Raw genomic sequence first — 12,048 nt, 5'->3', positions numbered from 1 at the left:
GGTTCTAGTAGTTCTCTGATACCATCTTTAGAGTTGTTTATGTATAGTATCATGTCATCTGCAAACAATGACAGTTTAGCTTCTTTTCCAATTTGGATTCCCTTTGCTTCTTTTTTTCTGATTGCTGTAGCTAGGACTTCCAAAACTATGCTGAATAAAAGCGGTGAGAGTGGATACCCTTGTCTTATTGCTGATCCTTGAGGGAATGCTTTCAGCTTTTTGCCACTGAGTATGCTAGCTGTAGGTTTGTCATATATAGACTGTATTATATTGACATATATTCCCTCTATGCCCACTTTCTGGAGACTTTTTATCATAAATGGGTGCTGAATTTTGTCAAAAGCCTTTCCTGCATCTACTGAGATTATCATATGGTTTTTATTCTTCAATTTGTTGATATGGTGTATCACTTTGATTGATTTGTGAATATTGAAAAATACCCCATATTCTCTTCATAGCACCTGGATTTCTATTCCTTTATAACATTGTTTCTCTACCCCCACCTCATGTATTACCATCATCTAGTGTATTTCCTAGAACAAGATTAACATTAAAAAATGCTTATTGAGTGAATAACTATCTTTGTAATCCTGATAGGAGTGAAAGTCACTCAGTCATGTCTGACTCTTGTGACCCCATGGACTGTAGCTTGCCAGGCTCCTCTATTCATGGAACTTTCCAGGCAAGAATACTGGAAGGGGTTGCCATTAGGTAGTCAATATCATATTGTACAAGATGTAGAACTAGAGAAAATTGCTTAACAATTTACTTTAGCTGTGTCTTGCCAAATTTTAGATCATTTTCTCAGTCTTCATTGTCTAAGAGTAAAAAAAAAATTGGCGTTAAAGGAATGTTTAGGGGCTTCCCTGGTGGCTCAGACAGTAAAGAATCTGCCTGCAGTGCAGGAGACCTGGGTTCCATTCCTGAGTCAGGAAGACCCCTTGGAGAAGGGAATGGTGACCCACTCCAGTATGCTTGTCTGGAGAATCCCATGGACAGAGAAGCCTATCCTCCTCCTCCATTGTTGATGTTAAAATTGTCATCAAATCATTTGCCTCATACCTGGTATTTTCATTTCCAACAGTATATCTTTTTATAAAAACAAATTTTATGGTATTTGTTTTCTGATTATCATAAAAAGATGTTGCTGAGGACCTCCATTTCCAGTGATGTTGGACTAGGTAATTCACACAAAGCCTTCTTGCTGAAGCAGTGTGAGCCAAAGATATGGTGAAGAATTTGAAGAACTGCCAGGCTTGTATCAGGATGAGGATAGAAGTCAGGTGTGATGCAATCAACATTTGGGACCACTTTTCTTCTGGAGACATTCCTCTATTCAAGAATGGGTGGCTGAGATGCTGAGGGATGCTATATGTAAGGCCTCCCCAGACAGCCATTTTGCTTTTTTGCATTTCTTTCCATGGGGATGGTCTTGATCCCTTCTTCTGTACACAATGTCATGAATCTCCGTCCATAGTTCATCAGGCACTCTACCTATCAGATCTAGTCACTTAAATCTATTTCTCACTTCCACTGTATACTCATAAGAGATTTAATTTAGGTCATACCTGAATGGTCTAGTGGTTTTCCCTACTTCTTTAAGTCCAAATTTGGCAATAAGGAGTTCATGATCTAAGCCATAGTCAGCTACCGGTCTTCTTTTTGCTGACTGTTTTGCTTCTCCATCTTTGGCTGCAAAGAATATAATCAATCTGATTTTGGTGTTGACCATCTGGTGATGTCCATGTGTAGAGTCTTCTCTTGTGTTGTTGAGAAACGCTGGGCTGGAAGAAGCACAAGCTGGAATCAAGTTTGCCGGGAGAAATATCAATAACCTCAGATATGCAGATGACACCACCCTTATGGCAGAAAGTGAAGAGGAACTAAAAAGTCACTTGATGAAAGTGGAGAGTGAAAAAGTTGGCTTAAAGCTCAACATTCAGAAAACGAAGATCATGGCATCTGGTCCCATCACTTCATGGGAAATAGATGGGGAAACAGTGGAAACAGTATCAGACTTTATTTTGGGGGGCTCCAAAATCACTGCAGATGGTGATTGCAGCCATGAAATTTAAAGATGCTTACTCCTTGGAAGGAAAGTTATGACCAACCTATACAGCATATTGAAAAGCAGAGACATTAGTTTGCCAACAAACGTCTGTCTAGGCAAGGCTATGGTTTTTCCAGTGGTCATCTATGGATATGAGTTGGACTGTGAAGAAAGCTGAGCGCTGAAGAATTGATGCTTTTCAACTGTGGTGTTGGAGAAGACTCTTGAGAGTCCCTTGGACTGCAGGAAGATCCAACCGGTCCATCCTAAAGGAGATCAGTCCTGGGTGTTCATTAGAAGGAGTGATGCTAAAGCTGAAACTCCAGTACTTTGGCCACCTCATGTGAAGAGTTGACTCATTGGAAAAGACTCTGATGCTGGGAGGGATTGGGGGCAGGAGGAGAAGGGGACGACAGAGGATGAGATGGCTGGATGGCATCACTGACTCAATAGACATGAGTTTGAGTGAACTCCGGGAGTTGGTGATGGACAGGGAGGCCTGGAGTGTTCCGATTCATGGGGTCGCAAAGAGTCAGACACAACTAAGTGACTGAACTGAGCTGAATGCTGACATTATCAAAGATTAAATAAGCTCTCCCTAAGAGATGCTGCAGTTTCCACATGGATCTAAGTTCACATAGACCTCAGTCTGTTATAAATAAAAAGGAACATTCAGCCTTTTCCCAGACATTAAATTACAACTTTCTGGAACTGATTTATTAAGACTCCACCTATAGAATGAGATTTGGCAGATATTGGTACAGAGGTCAAAGCAGTGATGATAAATATGTAACTTGAGTGTAGCAGCTGTTCAGTAGCCCTCTTTCCTCCCCAAAACATGCTCAGACAACAATATTTTCACTTCATTTATTTTTTCAAAATAAGTCATTTCATACAGCATTTAGGTATTTAAAATCATACACCTCACAAATAATATCAATGCATCTTAATGACAATGGTAAAACCACATAAATTATATAAAACAAAATTAGGCATCTCTCAGGTAGTAGCAGTAGTGCATTAACTTGAAAAAATGCTGGCAAATCAACAAAATGTTTTTAAACCAAGGAAGCACTGTCCATCTTCATTAAGAAAAAATATTTTATGCCAAGAGAAACAGAACTTTGTTCTATTTGTCCTCCTCTATTACTTTTAAGTCATATTTTAAAGCTCTAAATTTGACAGTTTTGTAGGTTTCTCATTGCTTCAGGAATTTCAACCTCTACTGCATCAATAAAGGAAATATAGGACTACTGCCATTCTCTATTCCTTTTGACAAATTATATTTATTCTTTAAACTTAATACTCTTTTAAAGGAAAAACATTACTTTTTGCTAAGGAAATTATATTTCCTGTAAACAGTTTATGTGACAAATGGCACCAAGCTGAACTGGAAAACAAACAAGAATCAGGTACCCTGGTCCTTTAACTTACTTATGGGAGACAACTAACTACATATCCTATACCAGTCAGGCTCATGTAATCTGAGAGGAAATTGTAAACCTTTTCTAGGTTAACCTGTTTGCCTACAATGTAACTAAATCATATTTTCACTATCCCCAAACTCTTTAGATGTTGGTGTGCATTTTAAAAAACAAGTATAAAAAGGCATCATAGCAAAATGTTTATAGTCATGTTTTAATACTTTACTGACAAGCCTTTCTGTTATGGCCTTGCTATAGTCTATGCCAAGAAACGTGAATGGGTTAAGATGACACAAAGGCATTGCCTGAAACATTTACTGAAAAGCGTAATTCAAGAATAGGAATGCATTCATTTGAGAAGCTCTTCTGTTTATGTGGCACTTTATCTTCCTGCCCCTTTCTTCCTTTATTCTAAAGCAGCATGGGAGGGTTATTAATCTCCTCTAAATTCTAGCAACCAAGACTTAAATCAGCACTCCACAATTCAGTATCAATGTGATTTTTTCAAAATCAAATATTCAAAGCACTGTGAACAAAACGCAATCTAAGTTTTGGAGATGGAAAATTAAAAAAAACTTTCCCCCACAATCAGCATAGTTTTATGATCTTTGTAAGTTGGATGAAATGTGCTAAATATCATAACTCCTAGTAAGAAAACATTCTTAGTTAATAAACTAGCTTATTCAAATCAAGTGTTTCACTTTAGACTTAGTGATGTTGCTTATATATGACTTTTAAGGCCTCTGACTAAAAAATCAGCTCAAAATCATAAGCTTGCTTAGAAACAAATGAAGGGTTTTAAGAATCTAACATTTTCAAAGTTGCAGTAGTCATCTTTGAGCTACAAGGACAAATTTGAATACTGCATTGTACAATGAATAAAGAACAATCACATTATAGAAATAAGTAACATTTTGAATGCTAGGGCACAGAGCATGCTCCTAATAGTTACTGAAATGGAGTTTTATTGTTAGAGAATTACCAGAATGTTGTACCACTGGATACACTATTCACTGATGGTAACTTTTAATTAAGAAGAGCTGATTGTTGGCAGCTCAAGAACTGTATTTTAATGTCTGACAAGATCGTCAGAGAGGGCTAACATGTAAACTTTTATTTCATATTTTTAAAGTGCTGCAAATAATAACAGATTTGTGTTCTCAATACATGAAAAAACATGAAAATCCTAATATATGAAAGTTTAGGAAGGCCACCTGACACATAAACAGGAAAAAAAAAAATCACTCTGCTGTTAATCTTGTATATTCCCCATTCAATTTTTTTCACAAAAGACATAGAAAACTATGTTCAGCTAGAGGGGAACTTACAACATTCCTGTTTTAATGCCTATACAAGACAGAAAGAGTAAGCTGGACATACAAATTAGGCATGGGCATTTACGGGAATGTATATGTTCATTCATTCCTGATTAAGATTTCACTGGGACTTGAACTTCATGGAATAATCAAGTGGCATATCAATATTAGATTTTGCCAACAGGGTCAAGATGACCAGCCCCCGAACTTGCAAGGGTCTCACTTGACTGTGCCCAAGATCCACTCATGAGAAACAAGAACTCAACCATGAACTACTAACAGTAGTTGTACCACACTGATATCATCACATGGCTACCACATCACAAAATTCCCGAGACATTAATTTTAATTTCTGCAATCACTCTATCCAGAAGTGCATTCATAGCCCTACATCTAATCTTTAAATCCAAAGAAGAGTAAGGGAAAGGAGTTAAGGAAAGGAGGAGTAGGGGATAGGAAAGCACAATCTTGATTCATTTTGCTACTAATATAAACTAACCTCATTTTAATAAAAAAAAAAATTCTTGCATGGCAGTCAAAACCTGAATGAATAGGAAGAAAGGTTTTGCTCTGCTCAAGTGCAAATGTAAGAAAAAGTTTCTTTTCATCTTGGTCCAATGTTTTAAATTTCTCAAGACTAGAATTTTCTTACATTAACTAACTTCAAGTATACAGTGTTAGGCGCTCAGTCATGTCTGACTCTGTGACCCCATGGGAGTCTGCCAGGCTCCTCTGTCCATGGGATTCTCCAGGCAAGAATGCTGAAACGGGTTGCCATTCCCTTCTCCATTCAAGAGTATAAGTGCAATTAAAAAAAATCTTTTAACTTCTGTGAGGCTTACAAGCTTGAGTCTGAGTAAGCACAAGTTTAGGTTTTTAATCCTCCACAATTACAGTGCTTCATCTTGAATATCCCATGATCAGAACATTACTTTAAAAAGTCCTATTGCTGAATTTCAGCAGCTGATTAATTTTAAAAAGTTGTTACTGAGAGTGACCTATCAGTGTCCAACTGAGAAATGCACAACCTAGTTAACAGGTATAATAGAATAAGATCCCTTAAATAAATAGTTGACACTTGTTATAAAAGCATAAGCTTAAATATGCAAACAAAAACACTTAAAATAAGCTTAATTTTATAAAATATCCAGTTCTATATCCCTCCACTTGTTAAAATTAAAATCAAATGTAGATAAAGTATACTCAATTTTAAAGCAACAAAATTTATGTTCAGAAACATCAATATATGCCTGGTATATAATAAATTACTCAATAAATATTTGTTGGATGAATAAACTTCTCTAAAATTCCAGTAAGCAAGTATCAAGTTTGGCCCTTGAAATACTTAGGAAAGGAAGGCAAGGTTTATGAATAATAATGCATAAAGCTCAACTGGATTGGTGTTACCCAGTGGTATACTCTTAACTTACAGCTTTAAATTTGTCTGGGGGAATTAAGAGATACAAAATCCTTTTAGACCAGATGACATACAGGGACAAAGAGATTTTCAGTCATATTCATTTGTACACATATTGACTGACAAATATCGAATTTCACAAGCTCACAAGTGCTATTTTAAGGCTTAATAAAACAGAAAATTAAACACTTTTGAGTTAAACTGACAATAATAACTTATAATGCCTAAAAGTGCTATTCACACAAAAGGTACTCAAGAAATGTCATCTAATGATTTAAAGTATATTTTGTGAATTGTTCCTTAAAGATACTTTTCTCTTAAATTGTTTACATACTCCTTAATTTTATACAATCACTTCTACCAAGTGAAAGTGCTAAGAGTAAATCTCAATTCAGAAACATGTGCCAAGAAGACATGCTAAAAGAAATATAAGTACTTTAAGGTATACCATTGGGTTTTTTTTTTTTTTTTTTTGGTCACTCCATGAAGCTTGTGGGACTTAGCTCCCCAACAAGGGATTGAACCTGCGCCCTTGGCAATGAAAGGGTAGAGTTCTAACCTCTGGACTGCCAGGGAATTCCCATACCATTGGTTTCCTAAGTAAGATAATAAAAAACGAGACTAAGATAACAAAACTTCACAACAGTAAGCCTCTTTACATTATGTAAGATAATGCATAACAAATTAAAATTTAGTATCCCTGATCTTCAGAAGAATTAAGAGGTAGAACACTTTTACCTGGAAGATCTCATAGTGAAGCTAAGTTTTAGAGGGTATGCCTCGTGGATTAGCCCACCAAGCAAATGGCTACACATCTAATACTAGTAAGAAGCAGAATTTTGAGAAGGCTGAATAAGGCAAAGATTTAAAAAACTGTCATATTTTGTAAGTGAAACAAATTCATTCAATGTTATTATCCCAATTAATTTAAAACTCTTCAAAAGTCAAGGTAAGAGATGGTGGATAAACAAAGTATTAATTTTCAGAAACATGAAATCATTTAAGAGTGGTTTGACAAGGCTAGCATGAAAACAAATACTGTTTAGGTAAGCAAAAGATCTCTCAAAAACCAAATGAAAGCATGGTGTTATAATTTTAGATGAAAAGTTATTTTAGGAGTCAGAGGAAGTGCTCTTAACAAAAAGCTGAGGAAATTAAATCCCTCCAAACAAATCTTCAGTTAAAAAGGCAAAAAATGAGCACTCAAGTTTCAAAGAACTTCAATTAAAAAAAAAAAATCCTGCTTAATTTTAACGTTTTATCCAACGCGACAGATGAATAAATGAGTTGCATTAAAACACGAGGCCCATGGTCTTTTAAAGCTTCAGTAAGCTGCTCAGGCACCACTTCCCTCGTACATTCTCTTTTATATACTAGAAATTCTTCACTGGGCACCATAAGTTCTTGTTTTTAGGTAATATTCTCAAGGAGTAGACTCATCTCTGTAAAAATTGCATGTTATCTACTTATAACAACTGGTGAAGTACACATTTATAAAGTCTACCAAATTGCAATATGAAATCAGTTTCAACAATTCTGAGTATCTTCATTGGAGGAATCAATTCATAACATAGAAACTATTAACCCACTCAGAGTTTTTAAAAAGACCCAATTACTGGAGACACTGTGGTTTACGTCCAGTGGTCTCACCTGAAGCCTTCCGCAATACCCCAAATAGGAAGTTGTTTTCTTCTACAAGTTAATGCTGCTGGGTGCTAGTTATAATACTAACACTCAATCTTCAGGTCAGTGTCAGTAGGTAGCAAGGACCACCTATTCTGTCACCCAAGCAGAAAGAGGGCTGTATCACCGCTGTAGACACACATCTGTAAACTTGCACACTAATTTTAATCTTAACAAGGAATTCAGTGTCTTAGTGGTTTAAGGTTAAAAGGATGGTTCAAGCATTGTGTTCTTTTGTTCTTAAGAGTAACAAATAGCTTATTGGAAAACCCAGAGCCTTCTGGATCTGTGAGGTAGTAGGCTTCAATCCTCATCATGCATGGATCACACTTCTCCGAAGTTGGTATGGCCTGTCTCCTTGGCATGGTCCCTTGCTTCTGCTTGTCCAGTTAATCCCTTCTGACATACCATGCATCTCAGGGTGAAGCGGTTTACATCTGTAAACTGTCTCTTCTTTCTAGCTTCATCTGCTAATTCCAGTGCTTGCACAAGAACAATATCATCATAAGAGGAGAAAATAGTCAGAGGAGGGGTGTCTGGGTCAGGGAAGACACACTGAAGCGGATCATAGTGGATGCCATCATAAATGAGAAGTACCCTTTTGGTATATCCTGCATCCTCCCCAAAACGATCAATTCGAACGGTCTGTGTATCCACTACACATATTTCACATTGGTAAAATTTAGACAAAATGGATATTTCAATAGCTCCGCCCCAAGTATCATCCCTTTTGATCCAGTCACAGTACTCTTCATTTGTTTTTCCCAGTATTGCCTCACTATAAAAGTCTGGATCACTTGCTACAATTTCTGCTATTAAGCGTCTCATCTCAGGGGCACAAGCTGGATTCAAGACTCCTCCTTCAACAACATAGTACACACTGGTAAAGAGACAGGAGTTGTCTGCTGGGACTGCCATCCTGGTAAGCACAGGCAAAGTTTCCCTGATGTAACTAGGAGCACCATATTTTGTAAATGCAGGTGACGTTTTGGGCCTACTTTGGTCTTCTTCAACAATCAGCATGTCACCTGTCAAAAACAAAACAAATTCACAACTGCAGAGAAAGTATAGATGAAATTGGGTGTTCACTAACCAAGTCTGTAAATTACAAACAGGAGGAGTTAAAGTATAAACTGGGGTTACTAGGGAGAATACAGCTTTGCAAACATGTGACCAGTAATAATTCTTGTTCCCTGAATCTTCATAGAGATGAAAACGGAACAAAGAGAAAGACACTATATCTCATTTAGTAAAGGGGCCTGAGTTACACACTTTTGTACTTACCTAAAAAGATACATTTCAAGAACAAAATTTTCTTATCCTTGCTCTCTGCAGTTTAAAGTGAAGTCGCTCAGTCGTGTCCGACTCTTTGCGACTCCGTCCATGGGATTCTCCGGGGAAGAATACTGGAGTGGGTTGCCATTTCCTTCTCCAGGGATCGAACCCACGTCTCCCGCATTGCAGGCAGAGGCTTTAACCTCAGCCACCAGGGAATCTGCAGTTTTAAAGCACTTCCAAAAGGTGTTTACGAAGAACTCGGCCACTAGGGGGTGCTCTCGATCTGAAATATATCTATCCCGTTCAAGTGTTTACAGGATCCTTGAGACTAGAGGAAAGCTTTTAATTATCAATATTGCTGTTCAAGTTTTAATACTGGACAGAAACAACTGCTTTTGTCTAGAACTTGAAAGTGCCTTCAGTGGATGTGTCAAAGCAAACTCTAAAATGAGTACAACTGTCAGAGAAAATACAAATGAAGGCGATTGTAAAAATGAACCAGGAAAGCAAAAAAAAGTATCCTACATCCTTCAGACATACTGTCTTCTTTCAGTGATACAGGGAAAAAGAGCAACCAGGACAGAGAAAACATCGCATTTTAAAAATACTTCTGTGGACACAGAGGGAAACAAAATGAATGAGATGTTTTCAAGACAGACCAGAAAGCAGCCAGGAAAGAGGACTCCACAGCTTCTGAGCTTCTCACAGAGATCAGGCCCTCCCTATTTCTTTCAAACTATATGTGAAGTCAAGGAATTGCTGGACACTCGCCCTGGCCTCCGTCAGAATTCTCCGTTCTTTAATTTCTATTCTCGTCCTCCAAGCCGACCCATAGAGACCTGGCCCTGATCTGTTCTCCTTTCTGCCCCTCTACGTCCTCCCAGGACCTTGGCTGGCCCAGCCTCGATTCCCGTACCTGACTGGATAGGCAAATCCCCCAGAATGGTATCCCCGTTGCTGAGATCCAGGCACTCGGGCGGGTATCCGACGAGGATTCGCTGACAGCCTGGGGAGATCCCGGTGATGGCGGCAATCTGGCCCTGGAGTTCCCGCACCCGGGTCCGGCTGGACAACCCCTGCAAAACATGGGTGCCCTCCTTGGCCTTACAGCGGAGCCGCCACATCGCGTTGGTGCGGCCGCCCACAGGGCAGACACCGGTGGGGCCAGCTTTGGTCCCGGCAGCAAGCTGGCAGACGCCGCCGGGGCAACCAGCCGCCGGGTGGACTCCAAAATGGCCACCCTTTGCCGGTCCAAACATCGCGAGAAGTCGCTGGTGGTACGGTTCTCGCGATACTCTTCGGCTTCTGTTCTAGCACGCTCTTAAAGAGACAACTAACTCCTGCCACTTCGCGTCAGGAGGCAGAGAATAAAAGTTTATCCGTATTCCCAAAGTACGACTGGTCTTGTTACCTATAGAGCTAGTGAGGTACCCTCCGCGTCGGAAGCATATATGCTCAAGGGAAGAGGGCGGGGTAAGGAGTTCCTGAATCGAAGCTATTGGAATGTAACCTTGCACTTAGTTCAGAAATTATTAAATTGGGGCTTCCAAACTACGCCGGGAGAAACAAGAATCATAGTTCGGAATGCAGACGAATGCCAAGAATGGTCTGTGAGTCAAATAACCAGTTAAAGACAAATAAGTACTCGTGACTATAGACTCGGCTGCAGCAAACATTGACTCATTGAGGTTAAGGGGCCGAACGACTGACCTTTCCACCTCCAAGAGACTGTAACTTGAAAACGTCCATTGGCCACATCAGACAGCGCAGTATGAGGTCAGCATCTGGGCAGAGGGCAATTGCTACCTTCAGGAGGTGGTGGCGGTATAAGGAGGAGGAATGAAGACCAACGTGTGTCATTCAGATTCCAGTTCAGGCCCTAGACATACACATACCGAAAGGACTCCATTCCTGCCTTCAAAATAGCAAAGTACTCACGTAATCAGGAGAGAGGGTGGGGTGTAAAGGACACATAACCACGGAATTTCATAGCAACGTGATAATGCTAGACTATGTGACCTTTTCCAAACCTATATCTCGAGAACAAAGGACGGTGCCAAGCAAATAAGTGCTCAGTAAATACTTGCTGAATGGATAAAACGGAGCTGTACAAGCACAGAGAGGGCAGCTAGGAGTTGTAAAAATTTCAAAGAGGAGATACTATTTGAGCTGTTTTGAAGGATGAATTTAATCCCCAGGTGAAAGAGGAATAAAAACATCTCCGAATTTACCTTTCAAGAAATATGTACGCATTGTTTTTTCCATCCTGGACGCAGAGCAGCAAAGCCTACACTGCGTAGAGGGGATTTATAACCACAGTCAAGCATCGAATGGGCCCCGGGGGCAACTGTGCACTGAAACGTGCAAACTCACTAACACTATGAAAGTTTCTGCCTCTGAATAAGTTATATGGAAACAGCACATCTTTTCAAACCTTTCAGGACCCAGTTTTCTCTTGGAACAGTTTTCCTCTTTGGTTCTTCAAGATGGTCATAACAACCGGTACAGCGTGGGTGGTAAACGGGAGAATAAATAAGGTGGTAAGTCCCCTGTAGTACGACCACGGCTTCCGGAAATCCCTGGTTCCTCGAGGAGAGTAGTTGACTTTCTTAGTTTACAGTGTTTGACCGAAGGGACTATGCAAACATCCTAAGATGGGATCCGCTTAAGTCCTTTGGTGGTTTACTTTAGCACATGTTAGTCGCTCAATTGTGTCCGGCTCTCTGTAACTTGAAACAAAGTACCTTCTAAAGTGTGTGCTCCAGTGCTTGGATTTAACGAGATCCCGACGGGATTCAGGGAGGAGAGCGTTAATCTTCACAACATTTTTTTTCCAAGTCACCAAAAAGCCACACCCCCTCAAAACGTCCACTAGTTCAC

The 12,048-nt window shown here is 39.3% G+C and overlaps 1 protein-coding gene across 2 annotated transcripts; it reads right to left on the bottom strand.

Annotated features, from left to right (window-relative positions):
• Positions 1-2,906: 2,906 nt before the first annotated feature.
• Positions 2,907-12,040, bottom strand: YOD1 (YOD1 deubiquitinase). Of its 2 annotated transcripts, XM_040262932.1 has the most exons (3): positions 11,542-11,694; positions 10,085-10,244; positions 2,907-8,918 (listed from the first exon to the last, which is right to left on the bottom strand). In XM_040262932.1, the coding sequence occupies exons 1-3, from the start codon at positions 11,590-11,592 to the stop codon at positions 8,215-8,217; spliced, it is 915 nt and encodes a 304-aa protein (XP_040118866.1). In that variant the 5' UTR covers positions 11,593-11,694; the 3' UTR covers positions 2,907-8,214. The 2 variants fall into 2 exon arrangements, with proteins under 2 accessions (XP_040118866.1, XP_040118864.1); XM_040262930.1 differs by having other exon boundaries at positions 10,085-12,040.
• Between the last annotated feature and the right edge of the window lie 8 nt (positions 12,041-12,048).

This window comes from Oryx dammah, unplaced genomic scaffold (assembly GCF_014754425.2).
Source record: "Oryx dammah isolate SB20612 unplaced genomic scaffold, SCBI_Odam_1.1 HiC_scaffold_21, whole genome shotgun sequence".
In the NCBI taxonomy this organism is placed as follows: Eukaryota; Metazoa; Chordata; class Mammalia; order Artiodactyla; family Bovidae; genus Oryx; species Oryx dammah.
Note: the sequence above shows the minus strand (reverse complement) of the source record. Positions and strands in the feature narration are given on the sequence as shown.

What these genes read in the sequence shown, in the direction of transcription:
- YOD1 (XM_040262930.1), bottom strand. Translation starts at nt 10,427, where the DNA reads ATGTTTGGACCGGCAAAGGGTGGCCATTTTGGAGTCCACCCGGCGGCT. An exon ending in GGATTTGCCTATCCAGTCAG is followed by an intron (nt 8,919 to 10,084) that starts GTACGGGAATCG and finishes TGTTTTTGACAG; the next exon opens with GTGACATGCTGATTGTTGAA.